This window comes from Asterias amurensis, chromosome 6 (genome assembly GCF_032118995.1).
Source record: "Asterias amurensis chromosome 6, ASM3211899v1".
Lineage (NCBI taxonomy): Eukaryota > Metazoa > Echinodermata > Asteroidea > Forcipulatida > Asteriidae > Asterias > Asterias amurensis.
Genome location: NC_092653.1, coordinates 12183071 through 12197163, shown reverse-complemented (window position 1 = coordinate 12197163; position 14093 = coordinate 12183071). Strand labels below are relative to the sequence as shown.

Genomic DNA, 14093 nt, shown 5'->3' with positions numbered 1-14093 from the left:
TTCGGACAAAAACAAATTTTGAGCACTTTATTTCACTGCTACTAATAATTGGCGGACTTTTTCGAGCAATGGCTCAAATGAAAGCTTGTAAATTTCTCGACCCCCATCAAGATACCTCTTGAATTTTAAATAACAATTTTGTGGTCAAAACGACCAAAAAATTGACACAGCATCTTTAACCATGGCTGAAGAAAACGAACTTACCGATGGAGGACTTCATATTTGTCCAGTACGTTACGTATTCCTGGACAACCGAAAACCTACAGAAAAAAAATAATGTGTGATTAATAGCCAAAATTTAAGACATTATTCCTTGAAGAATTCTCCGTTTTAGCCAATAAATTCACGTGTAAGGGCTGAATTGTGTGACAAGCAGAGACATTAAAGGCAGTGGACACTATTGGTAATTACTTAAAATAATTATTAGCATAAAAACTTACTTGGTAACAAGTTATAGGCAGAGGTTGATAGTATAAAACATTGTGAGAATTGGCTCCCTCTGAAGTATTGTAGTTTTCGATAAAGAAGTAATTTTACACGAATTTGATTTCGAGACTTTAGATTCATAATTTGAGGTCTCGAAATCAAGCATCTGAAAGCACAACGTCATGTGGCAAGGGTGTTTTTCTTTCATAATTTTTACGCAAATTCGATGACCGATTGAGCTCAAATTTTCACAGGTTTGTTGTTTTATGCATATGTTGGGATACACCAACTGTGAATACTAGTTTTTGACAATATTACCAATAGTGTCCAGTGGCTTTAATTATGAACTGGGGATACAAATGTAATGTTTGACACACTGTCATCTTGGTTATGTCATCCATCGTATTACATCAACATTCCAAAGCAAATCTTCGTCAGAATTTTGGATATTATTACATACATCTTCTTCTTTTTATTTTTTTATTTTTTATTTTTTTTTATAAATAAAGTTCCTATCTCAAAACCATTTAAACCAAGGTTTGGTTTATAAAACTTGGATTCTGGTCTGTACAAGTGATGCTTGCGGACACATCGGGGCTCAATTTGTTGGCTCTGCTTACCGCGGACTTCGACGCTTACAGCCCAAACAATAAAGGGTTATCAAGGCCACATAATTTGACTGTAAGCAGAACCATGGAATTGGGCACAGGAAAAACCTACATAAAAACTGTCTCTATAAAGTTTTGATGGTTTTGAGAACAGTGCAAAATTTCACAAGAGCATTTAATCCGAAAATACTGCTTGAAAAATTTCTTTGCTAAGCAAATATATAAGTGAGGCACCAGCCCCAACAATTTAAGCTAAATTACATTTTGGCTGGTAACCTATTTCTGTTGAGCAAAACTGTTCTCTTTTTCTAATTATGATTTTGGATGCTAACATCCTTACTCGCAGCTATGAGAGCTGAATTGCGAAGGACGCCTCTGACAGCCTAGCCACATCAACCTATTATGACCACGGGGCACAGCCAGAGATCGAAAGATTTTTCCCCCGGGGGAGAAATCCCGAACTCACATTTGGCCATGGTATCGAATCACCTTGGTGAGAGGCGAGCGCTTTCTGCACAAGCTAATCAATTGCTCAGCAGGTTTGTGTGCTTGATCTATTTGGACATGTCCCAGGTCGAAATTCCAGTTGAACCTAGTTAAACTTGGTTTAACTGGAACTAGTTGCACCCAGTTGATAAAATAGTTAAACACAGTTAAAACCAGTTGGTTTAATATGGAAAATGGACAAAGACCAACTGGTTTATAATTTCAACCGAGTTGAACACAGTTAAACCTAGTCCAAACCAGTTGGTTTAAGAGTTTTAAGAGTTAAATCAAATTGTATCAAAATACCAACACAGATGAGTTTTCACGCTAACACATCGTTTCGATAAGTAAGATCTAGTCGTCTTCAAAACTTACTGAAATTCCAGATCACCAACTAGCTGAACTGGAGCATTCCAAGTGAATGTTACCGGCAGTGTCTTGACGAGCTGGCCGTCTGTGTGTGTGATAGTCCCTTGACCATCGGTATCTCCTGGGCATGCAAGGTGCTGATAATCGCTGCCTGATAGCTGCCAAGAACCCACGACAGAACCATCAGTGACCTGGCGGGCCTGCATGATGACGCCCTTGAAGGTGGTCGTGCTAGGGTTGGCGCTAAGACGAACTACGAAAAAAAGGGGGAAAGTTTTAAAGACCTACTTGAACGAAAATGTCAAGTCGTGAACTTCGCTGAATTTCATTTCAAATGTTTCAATCAATTAGAAAATCGAGTCATATAACTATAAACAAATTTTAATTGTGAAAAGTAAAACAAATATTTCGAATACTCTTATCCAGCGCTTTTCTTAAAAAAGCGAAAAGCTCCATTGCGTAATCACTTATGTTACGTAACAGTTGGGAGTTCCAATTTGTGTTGCAGCGTGGAGGTATAACAAAGCAAACTAATAATTATAGACTCTCACGGCTCAATACATCGTTCACTGTAAAAGCTACACGCAGAACTTATTCAAAATTACTTATAAAACAATACTATTATTAGTAGTAGTAAGTCCATCTATCTAATCGTGGTTTGTTGATACTCATTAAGTTTACTTTTAAAAAGAGTACACATTTTTGAATCTTCAAAATGCACGAAATAATGTATATAAAATAAAATAAACAAATGGACAACTTTCTTTTCCTTTTTTAAGAAATGAAATGGAAGACCACTATTACAAACACACAATGAAAAAAGAACACACCCAACCATACGTGATTTTTAAAAGGCATATAATGTGTTTCATTTGTATGACTCCGTTATGGTTAACAGTTAACTAATACATGGTTGCAATATCGCACAGGGTTCCATAAGTATTGATCAGTACGAGAAAGTTGAAATATAAAATAAATAGAAACTTTCTTAAAACATCAAACAAAAATCAAAGCACTATTAATTGGAAGAAGTTTTCTTCATGCGAAGAAATCAAACCATACGCCGTAAAACAATTTTTTTAGGATTATACGTCTGGATTCCAACTTTATCTGATAATGGGTAGGCCTATTAAATGCATGACCTCCTAAAAAAAAACAAGGCCGGCTTTTTATAGGATTTTCCACCCCGACAATCTCTAAGTCTATAAAAAGAAGGTGAAGGGTGTATGATACTTTTTTTCTTCTTTCTAACACGTCTACAAAAAATGAAAAGCCAAACACTTAACAGTCTCTTCAATTCATAGATTAATGTGCACTCCACATACACACAGTAATCGAAAATATTTTCGTGTTGTTGTTTAAAATATACAAAAGCCTCCCCGTACAAGAGAGAGAATGGGTGAGTGATTTTCAATTGAAGTTTGGTATTTTGGCAATTTATTCACGGAACTCTAAATCCTTCGACCCGAAATGCATTCTTTTGGGACCTTGAGAAGAAGAAAAAAATATGTAGAGTTCAGACAGTGTTGTGTTATTTGCAACCGGTTCGTGTTTGTGTAACCTTTTCAAATGAGTTTGCAAAATTTACTTCATTATATTGAACGTTCTATACTTTCCTGGTTATTTTCATTGCTGGTAGAATTGGACACCAAAAATAGTTCATTATTCATGTGTTTTAAAACTATATATGCGCAGTGTAACCTGAGAACATTATTCGAATCAACACAATGAGTATGGACTTGAAACACTATATGTGTTCTTAAATACGCCTTTGCAGGGTTTTTTTTATCGGTAATTTTGAAGAATATGATTTTCCTTTAAAGGGAAGGTACACGTTTGGTAATTACTCAAAACAAATATTAACTTTAAAACTGACTTGGTAACGAGCATTCGAGAGCTGTTGATAGTAAAAACATTGTGAGAAACGGCTCCCTCTGAAGTCACATAGATTTTTTAGAAAGGGGTAATCTCTCACTAAAATATTAAAAGACTTCTAGCTAGAACTAGAAGTCTTTTATGATTTCAATCTGAAAGCACACAAATTCGTCCAACAGGGATGTTTTTTCTTTCATCTTCTTCTCGCAAGTTCTTTGACCGGTTAAGCCCAAACTTTAACAGGCTGTTATTTTATGCTTATGACGGGATACACCAAGTGAGAAACCTGGTCTTTGACAATTTCTAAACGTGTACAGTTCCTTTAAGTACATTTGACAGATCCCCTCATCGCTCACGTTTTGAATAGGCTGTCATCACTGACGTAACACACCCGTTACATCGTTAGTCATCAGTCCATTCGAAGGAATGACATATTTAGAGAGAACAACATAATTTGTTGGAGTGAAACAAAATACATTTATCTTCTTTGTTTGTATTTTTTTTTTTTTTTTTTTTTTTTTTAATGTATATTATATAAATAATAGGTCTAGCCGTCTGTTTTAGTGAATTTGATTTTATTCTATATTTTAGGGGGACCTCGTTTGTCCAATTAAAAATTATATTTATACGAATTCGATATACTCTTTGATATACTTGCCCCTTCACGGGATCCGTACTGAAAAAATTATTATTATTCTATTTCTCGGGTTGGATTCGAATCCACAAATCACACAGACGTTTTTTTCCGCAAGGACTAATCAATCAATCTTGCAGAAAAGACATTAACTTCCCGAAAACCAGGTGCTGTGTGATCAGAGTCAGAAGAAATATTACTAGAGGGTCTAAGTAACTGTATAATGGACCTGTTATACATTGAGTGCATATATTAGAGCTTTAGTTTTTCTATGGATTCGCCATATTAATGCTCATACATTTGTTTATAATTGTGATTTTAGATACTTTTAAAGCGTTATTGGAAAAACCGTAAAACGTTTTCAGATAACTGACACCAGTCATTACGCTCTGTACACAAATTATTGTGTTGTTATAGGACAACAATGTAGCAACGTGTTCGTCTTTGACTATTTATCTAATGGGTAATGTAAGGATAAACAATTGAAATTATCGAATCATTTTCAGGATTTCAGAAACGGTAAAACACTCAACTGCATTAAAAATAAATTATATTGATGTTATGCATGATCTTGACTTACATTACAAAGCCTATGATATCGTCATGCAAAATCGCACGTTGCTATTCTAATCCTCTAGTTTTACAAAGATTGCTTTAATTATTTAACATTAAGGTGTGGAGGTAGAAGCCCAGGTTCAACATTTTAAGTTGTTGATCTCAATTCGCAACACTTTAGACTTCCCACCCCTGTCAATCTTATTATTCCTGCGTCCGAAATACTTCAGAAACGCCTTTGGAAACCCTCAACGCCATTGTGCTGCAATCGATACTAAACAATGCAGTTTACTAGGTCTTATTAATCTTTTTTTTCCATATACACCGAGGTGTGTTAGCACTGTATTGTACTTTCCCGAGTCCTGTGAAACAAAATATCACAGGCATGTTACTAGGTCTTATTCAGAGGGAAACACCCTATAAGGTTAAACTTATTGGGTGGGTGGTTGCGATCATTGAATGCTATAGAGTTGAAAAAAAAGTTTTTTTTTTTTTTTTCTTTCATAAATATATTGTTTCATAAATATAATTATTGTACTTAGCCTACTTTAATGATTTAGTTGTATAAATGTGTGTCAAGCATACATACGAGCACACTTGCTTTGTGAAACAGAAATGATTTTTTTTTTTTTTTTTTTTCACAGAGCTCTGGAAAGGACTATGTGCACTCAGTGCGTGACATACATTGGTGTAAGGTTTGACCTAAATAACATTATCCCCGAAGCAAATTAAAAGATGCTTTATCAGTTTTTTGGCCGATTTGGCCCCAATTTTGTTATTTAAATTCAATAGGTGTTTTGGTGGTTACAAGCTTTCATTTGAGCCATTGCTCGAAAGGGTCCGCCAGTTATTAGTAGCAGTGAAATAAAGTGCTCAAAATTAGTTTTTGTCGGGATCCCGACAATATATCACGTGACCAATTTTTAAGTGTTTATAAGATACGTTTAAAATGTTGTCATGGTTCCCGACCCTTAAAAGTAAACGTTAAACTTTTTGTCGTTAGGGCGGGTGATACTCTTTGAAATACCATGTTCACTCAAAAACAAACTATTTTTTTATGTTTGGGGCCAAAAATCTGACATAGCATCTTTAACATCTGTTATCACTCTTCAAATTCAATAAGAACGAGAATGGTGTGTTGACAACACAAATGCCCCGCTAAGATTGGATTTGCTACACCAAGTTCGTTTCAAGTTATTGCTCTGACAACATTTATTTTGTTTTAGCATAGTGAGTTTAATATTTATCTGAGGGGATCCAAAAACAATAGCGGAAGGACAATGCAAACACTATAGACCTTTTCGCAAATACTGGGGCGCGCGCGTAAAGCTTGGAATTAGATGCATTGTGGTCTAGCTGGTAGCAAAATTTGATTCATATCTATCCCACAATGCACCTCATTCAACAGTCTGCGCTTGCGCATTGGTATTTGCGATAAGGTCTATATGCCCCCAATTCGGCTGGCTGCGCCGGCGGGGCATAATATATACAGATGTGCCAACATTTTAAATCAGTCTGGAAAGAAAATCGGCATTTTTCCAAATCAAAAAGTCATTCAAAGCATTTTGTGAGTCAGATTTTAATTAAAAATATATTCGATTTGTCACACCTCCCCCACAGGCCTGTGATACAAAATCAAAATGGCTTCTATATGGTGTGGTTGTTGTTGTTCCGTTGTGAAGGCAAAGCACCTGTTAGTATTGATTTTTTTTACTGTTTCAATTATCATTTTATAATAGAAGTAACAAGTGGCAAGCATAATGTGTATCCATCACAGATTACTATCTGTACCCGATCAAGCCCTACTCTACGGTTTCAAATCTGAATGCATAATTTATTTAGGTGAATTTGAGTATTGTGGTTCGTGTCTGATGATGAACAGTAGGCATTTGAAAATGAAATGCACTGAAAATATAACCGCAGAACAAATACGATCAAGTACGGCCCAATTTCAGAGAGCCGCTTGAGCAGAAAATAGATGGTTAGCCAAAATAAGCAGGTTACCAGTCACAGATTGAACATGTGGAATGGTGTTTTGACTGGTAAAATTATTCTGGTAAGCATAGTTCTGTTATGCTTAGCTACTATTTGTGCTGAAGCAGATCTGGTCCCAGATATGGGTATCTGTTATGCATTCTATGCAAACAGTACACTCATTCTGATCCGAACAGTAAGATAAGGGTGTTTTGAGGAAACAATTATTATTAGTTTTTTGGTTTAACTAACGATTTTCTTAAACATTCATAAATAGTTACTTAAATTTTGCAAATCGAGAAAGTTATAACTTCTGTTAAAGAAAATATAATAAAATAAAAATGCGACAGATCTCTAGCACAATATTTTTCAGGCGGATAACTGTTTAATAATATAATTGTAATTTTGTTGGGTTTATATTATTTGGTTTGCGGTAACACCATTTGTGTATCTACTTGCCAGGTAGAGTTTGTTCTTAGAGAACTGTCTTGCTTAATTCAATTACCGCGGAGTAGATTGTTCGGGTTTTCGGTAGACTTCACAGTTCTGAAAAAAAAAACCTGTTCTGTTTTTTTAACTATTACCTGGGCGGATGGTATAGAAATAGGCTGGGTTTTACAGAGAAAAGAAAATGCCGAATTGAAACAAAAATTATTCAAAGATTTCCAACCAGAACCTTGAAGCGAGGCTTGTAAACACGCAAGGCGTCACACAGAATCACGTTTTTTTTTTTTTTTTTTTTTTGTTTTTTTTTATTAAACACTCTTTTTATATTGTAACATTTGGAAGGCTTTTCTTCACATGTGAGTGTGAAAGGTTATTCATGAAGTAAAATGTTATTCACCAATAATTTGTATATTTTGTTCCCATTTTGGTCACGGTCCAATGTTGACACTTCATGATCGTGAATGGGTTGAGATTTTTTCACGTTATAGACACTAAAATTTCGGCAGGTATTAATTTTTATTTGAGCTATGAACTCGGTGATATTTAAAATTCTATATAGACTATGCTGGTCTTTTGTGTATTCAAACTTGCAGGAACAAGTCGGAACCAGGCCCGCGAGAGCGGTGGATGCTGTGGGTGCTGCAGCACCCCCTACCAAAAATGAAGGGGTGCTGGAATATGCTATAGCACCCCTACTTTTCGAACGTTCATGGTTGTAACATAACAAATATTAACTACCCCTAAAATCCCTGAGTGAATTTTTGTTAACACTTTATAACAACTCAATTTGTAACTGGAGGGAGGGAGACATCTAGCTGTGTGTATGTCGATCGCGGTGTTGTGAAGTCCGTGCACTGCCGCCAGCGCCAAACCATTTATGATCGGTTCTTAGTACGAATGTCAGACAACTCGTCCGTCGGACAACTCATCCGTTCGGACAACTCAACGGTTCAGACAACTCGACTTTGAGACAACTCGACGGATGGCCCAGACAAGTCGACGGTTGAGCGGCCGACCTCCGTTACTTTCATGATTACACGAATTTTTCTGTCTAATCTTTAATCCCGCGATTCTATAATTCATCATTATTATTTATACGTGGAAGAAACAACTGTTATGACTGTCCTGTGAGACTTTGTGTATGACTCTAGCCAGCTGCAGTTCCCTTCAACAATATTCAAGATAAAGGTTTAAAAAAAAATGAAACATTAAAACATTATTATAAAGCTCTTTGGTATTTCTTCGAAGATTTACTTTTGTTTACTTTACTTATTGGCCTAAGATTGGAACCTTTGAGTTTTATGTGCGAGCAATTCTGTTTTACCAACATCAAGAACCAAAACCCGAGAATAAAACTTGGATTAAGAATCTTGCCCAATAAGTGACTTTCATTTAAACATTAAACCCATCAAATAGTCGCATAAATTCGAGCATGATTGGCAAATGGGTTTGTCTAAAAAGTTTTAAAAACCCTTGTCCCAATATTGCTTTAACGTTATATTTTTAACAATGTATTTGTGTTATACAAAAATGTTTAAGTGTCTAATTGTGTTCATAACAAATATTGTAAAGTTGATTTGTGACTTGGTAGACAAATCTAGTCTTTGTTCGAGTTGTTCCTCGTTTTCGATAAGCGCAAAGCTTTCACAGTTATTGTCCTGGTATTGGCATTGGAACATTTTAAAGAATTGTGGGTTTGGCTTTAATCAAAAATATTTATACAAAAAACTCGGTATTCTTAAATGATTTTTGCCCGCCTTGAAGAAGCTAACCAAAATAGGTGTCTAAATTTGTGTCCAGTTATCCACCAACCAGATTGGCAATTACCATAAACAAAGCATTAAGATTCCAATCGTCTTTAGCAGTGATTGTAAACACTTTGGTATTTGAAGGGGTTATAATTCTGATTCAAATGTTCTGGGTTTTTTTCAGGGAACATTTCCGAATGATTCGTTACAATAGGTTTCAAAGAAGATGGACTACACTGACACCATAATATATGGTGATTGATACACAGAGAAAGAACATCCATAATACGTATCTGATATACCTGTATTGGTTTGCGGGGATAACACCATGTGTTTATCTACTTCATTTGCCAGGTAGAGTTCTCTTGTTCTTTTATAACTGTTTTGCTTAATTCTACTACCGTGGAGTAGATTCAGTTCGGGTGTTCGGTTCTCAGTTCTGAAAAGAACTGTCCTTCTTATTAACTATTACCTGGGCGAATGGTATATAAATAAGCTTGGACTACTACTTTAGCCTATATGATCGTAATTAACTGTACTACCGCGGAGTCAGTCCCCTGATGATGACTAAAGCTAGCTAGTCGAAACGATGAGACCAACCCAAGACTGCATCTGCAGTAGTCTCAGCCTATTTCTATACCATCCGCCCAGGTAATAGTTAATAAGCAGGACAGTTCTTTTCAGAACTGAGAAGTCTCCCGAACACCCGAACAATCTACTCCGCGTTAGTAGAATTAAGCAAGACAGTTCTCTAAAGAACAAAGTCTACCTCACAAGTAGACACACAGATGGTGTTACCGCAAACCAAATCTATATTGATACCTCACCATGCAATGCCTCAATTCTATATACGTATCTGATAATTACGAGTAAACCAACACTGGGACTTTGCTTTCGTTTATCATTTTTCACAGTCATAACCATGGAAACACGCTATCAAACAACGGAAGCCTCGTATTTTTAAATGCAGATTAAAGATATAATACATGATCGACCATAACACAGGAAATAACGAGCCTGTGAACATTTGAGCGTAATCCGTTGAGAGTCAGGAGAGATTGTGAAAAACCAAGAACAATTATCGGCAAACAGGCCCATCCTTAACAAATATTCTAGTATTTTGCAAAATCAGCTAATGAATTTCTTTTTAAGTTTTTAGATCAAGTTGTCTCAAATAATTTCGTTTCCTCAACTATTATTTCATTTCAGAATAAACAAAATTCACAGAAAACTGTTCGCGTATGAACTTCATAACCAATAATCTTTCAGACTAAACTCAAACAATAATTGTGTTTAATCATATAACAACTTCTGCAAAATACCTTAAACGATGCCGTTAGGAAAGCCCTAAATATTTTGACTTATTTAAACAGTATTACCTTGAAATAACGGTTATAATAACATCAGTGATTTTCAATGTTGTGTTCGTTTTTAATTAAATTGTGATTTGGTTATTTTTTTAGTATGGGAGACGGCCTTTAGCTTGAGCCCAATGGTGTGCATTAATTTGTAGATCTAACTCAGTATGTGGCAGCTCATACTAAATATTGGAATTTGTTGTGGATGATTATTAAATGCATTAATAATGCCCATCAGTAATGATGATATCTTTTGTTAATGAAAAGTCACATGCATTGATGGCGTTTGGACTAATTAATTTACTCGGTTTCCATGTAAGCAAATACCGTATAGCGGTCCATTAATCTTTCAAACATCATTGTATTAACATACAAAGAAATGACATAGCTAAAAGTGTTTTGACATTTAAAGGCAGGATTTTTGGTAATGTAGGTCATTTATCTATCCTTAAAACCTAATTAAGAAGCAATACATTCATTGATGATGTATAACAAATGGGGATTCGAAGAAAGGGAATCAAAACAATTTCAATTGTGCATTACATGTTTCTCAGATTGTGTATATCCCAATCGCAGATTATTTTTCAGTAAAACAACCGATCCAGATGGTTGGCGATATCAAGAAGAGTGTTTTTTTTTTTCACACAAGGTGTTATTGTATGTATATATATATATATATATATATCAAATAATAAACCACAAATATATATATTTTTATGTGTGATTGAAAACCTTTATACATCAGTCTGAACAACTGACAAGCTAGAGAAAACTATAACACAATCCAATAGATTAGGTTTCCTTAATTAGATTGACGCAATCAAAACAAGCCTTAAAGATACTGGGCACTATTGGTAATTGCCAAAGGACAGTCTTCTCGCTTGGTGTATCTCACCATTATGCATAAAATAACAAACCTGTGAAGATTTGAACTCAACTGGTCGTCGAGGTTGAGAGATGATAATGGAAGTTTAAAAAAACATCCTTGTCACATGAAGTTGTGTGCTTTCAGATCCTTGATTTCGAGACCTTAAAATCTAATTGTGAGGTCTCGAAATGAAATTCGTGGAAAATTACTTTTCCCACGAAAAATTCGTTACTTCAGAGGGAGCCGTTTCTCACAATGTTTTATACTATCAACAGCTCTCCATTGCCCGTAAGGTTTTTAGATTATAACAATTATTTGAGTTATTACCAATAGTGTTCAGTGCTTTTAAGAATTTAAAAACATTATTAACCTTTACCTGTACACTTTGTTTAACTTCTAACACAACCCAATTAACTGACGAAATTTTCGCTGGTTTATTGATACTAGGTATGTTTTTAAACTAACGATTGACCAAAAAATTACCTTTCCAACGAAAGAATCCGATAGCAATTTCTTCTTTTATAAATGGAAATTGCAAAAACTATGGGACGTTGTTATGTTTAAAGCTAATGTTTACAATATCAAAAGTTCATTTTATTTTAGAAAATATTGAAATGGGTTTATGAATATAAATTAACTCTTTTGAGAAACATTTTTGTCAGAAACATTTCCCTTGCCTTGCAATGTCTGCGGAACAAGCATCAGCAGTGCAAGTTGGTGTATTTTCTCAATCTCAAAACATAAACACACCAACCTGTTACTGTTCCTCCTGCAGCATAGGTATTGCCAGAAACCAGCTCTAGTTGGTACGGACTTGTACTGCTTGGCTGTGAGGATCCAGAATGGCTTGGCGTCAGAGATGAACAGGCCTGACTTGGTGCTCCAGTCGATCGACATGTACCACTCCGAAGGACCAGAAAAAGCACTAAAACAGAGTATATCAAATCTTTGTACTCCATGGTGACTTCAACCCTACCGGGTCCCACTCTGAACGCGTTGATTTTACTGAAAATGTCCTTTAAAATAAGCGGTTTTTGGTGCCTTTACGAAGTTCAATGTGTTTCTGTGTGTGTATACGTTCAAATGGTACGCAATAGCTCATTCAATCTGCGTATATAGTCGCACAAAATGTCAGCACTTGGTAAATTTGTGTTCCTTTATTGTTGGAAAAGAAATATAATTCGGTCAAACTAGCCCATAGCGAACCAGTCAGCTGTATAACGTACATTACACTCCCTGAAATCCACGTATTATTGTATCCATGCTGGTGACAAAGGCACTGGAATCATTGACCTTGCTTTACAGTACGGGGTTTTCATTTCTATTTGAAACCCTTAGCTTGTGTCAACCTCTCTTCTTAACTTCCCGCTCAGTGATATTATACACGAAATGGCAAACCAAGGCTATGAACAGATGAATCACTAAAAGTTTTCAATTGAGCATCATAACCGTGCACGGCTGTTTTTTTAACATGCTTCGGTGGTTTTTTATGGTGCAAACAAACTGGTTTCCATTTTTTTCACAACAAAGCGTTTTGAACTCGTGCAAAAAATAAGTCTCTGTTAAACACAACTTGGAGTCATTGGTTTCGAAATGCCTTCTCGCAGCAGCTGATTGTTCCAATTATGCTATGATTATTAATATAATTAAGGAAGATCTCATTCAAAAGACAATAACAACAAAAGTGTACAGACAAGAGGACTGTGTAGTGTGGTGTGAAAAAGCGGAAGTTAACTGGTCTCAGTTCAGTTCAATTCAATTTACACAATGAATAATCAGAACAGAGAGATAAAAATGTTAATACCTATCATCAAAACACTAAACAAGCAAAAACCTACGTTACATGAAACTAACAAAATCCTGCAAACTGTTTTGTTACTGAACAAAATGTTATTATCATGGACAGCACGTTTACTAACAAGTGTTTTTTAACACAAACAAAAACTTGGCTAAACAGAACCAGACTACCAACCAAAATGCTGTGTGATGTGTCCCGTTTTTGACTGAAAAATAGATCCAGTGATAGCGCCTGTAGGCGCTGAAGGGTTCTAAAGCTTTGTACTAACCCAATTGTGTCTATCCATCTGGTCATGTTAAACAAGTGTTTCCACTGACCCTTATGTTTAATAGACCTTCAACTGTAGTGCCTTCAAGAGTACACTCCGTCCGTGACTCAAGGTGAAGTGGGCTTTGTTAGGGGGTAAAGGGAGGTGGACATCGAAATGTAAAGAATGAGTCAACTACCAAAGAAATGTCACCAGAAAAAAAATAAATAGTGTGACTTGTTGATAACCGTGAAGTGTCTGTCACTTGTTGAAAAAACTTGTCAGTTTAGGTACAACCACTAACACGTTGAGGTAGTAATATCCCCCAGACAAGATAGAAGTACGTTTTATGTTACCATTGAGGTACATTTGTTTTTAACCCATAAACTTTGGGTGTTTTATTTTGTTCATTTCTTTTCGTAATCACTTCCTGATAATCATCTTTAAAAATATTATGCGTGGTGGTTAAAACCAAAACTTACCTTACTACGTTGACATGAAAGGGTTGCTCTCTGCTTTCTGTTCGCTGTTTGTTTCAATCCTATTATTGTAGATATAAACCGCAAACCAAACCTGGGGAAATGTCATTTAAATGTTTTTTTGGAGTTTTATTATTTTTATTTTTAGATAATGGCCACATTCTGGAAAGGTCACAAAGGAAGAGTAAAAACAGCAACTAAAAAGACAGTTTGCGTACTGT

At 35.6% G+C, this 14093-nt stretch overlaps 1 protein-coding gene across 3 annotated transcripts in view; it reads right to left on the bottom strand.

Moving 5' to 3' along the window:
• The window catches only part of LOC139938014 (uncharacterized), a 63087-nt gene extending 50633 nt beyond the window's left edge, over nucleotides 1–12454 (bottom strand). For all 3 annotated transcript variants that reach the window (XM_071933364.1, XM_071933366.1, XM_071933365.1), the window contains exons 1-3: nucleotides 12103–12454; nucleotides 1896–2142; nucleotides 205–260 (exon numbers count right to left, since the gene is read on the bottom strand). In XM_071933364.1, coding sequence (XP_071789465.1) covers nucleotides 205–260; nucleotides 1896–2142; nucleotides 12103–12307 — 508 coding nt within the window. In that variant the 5' untranslated portion in view covers nucleotides 12308–12454. The remainder of the gene's footprint in view (nucleotides 1–204; nucleotides 261–1895; nucleotides 2143–12102) is intronic.
• Between the last annotated feature and the right edge of the window lie 1639 nt (nucleotides 12455–14093).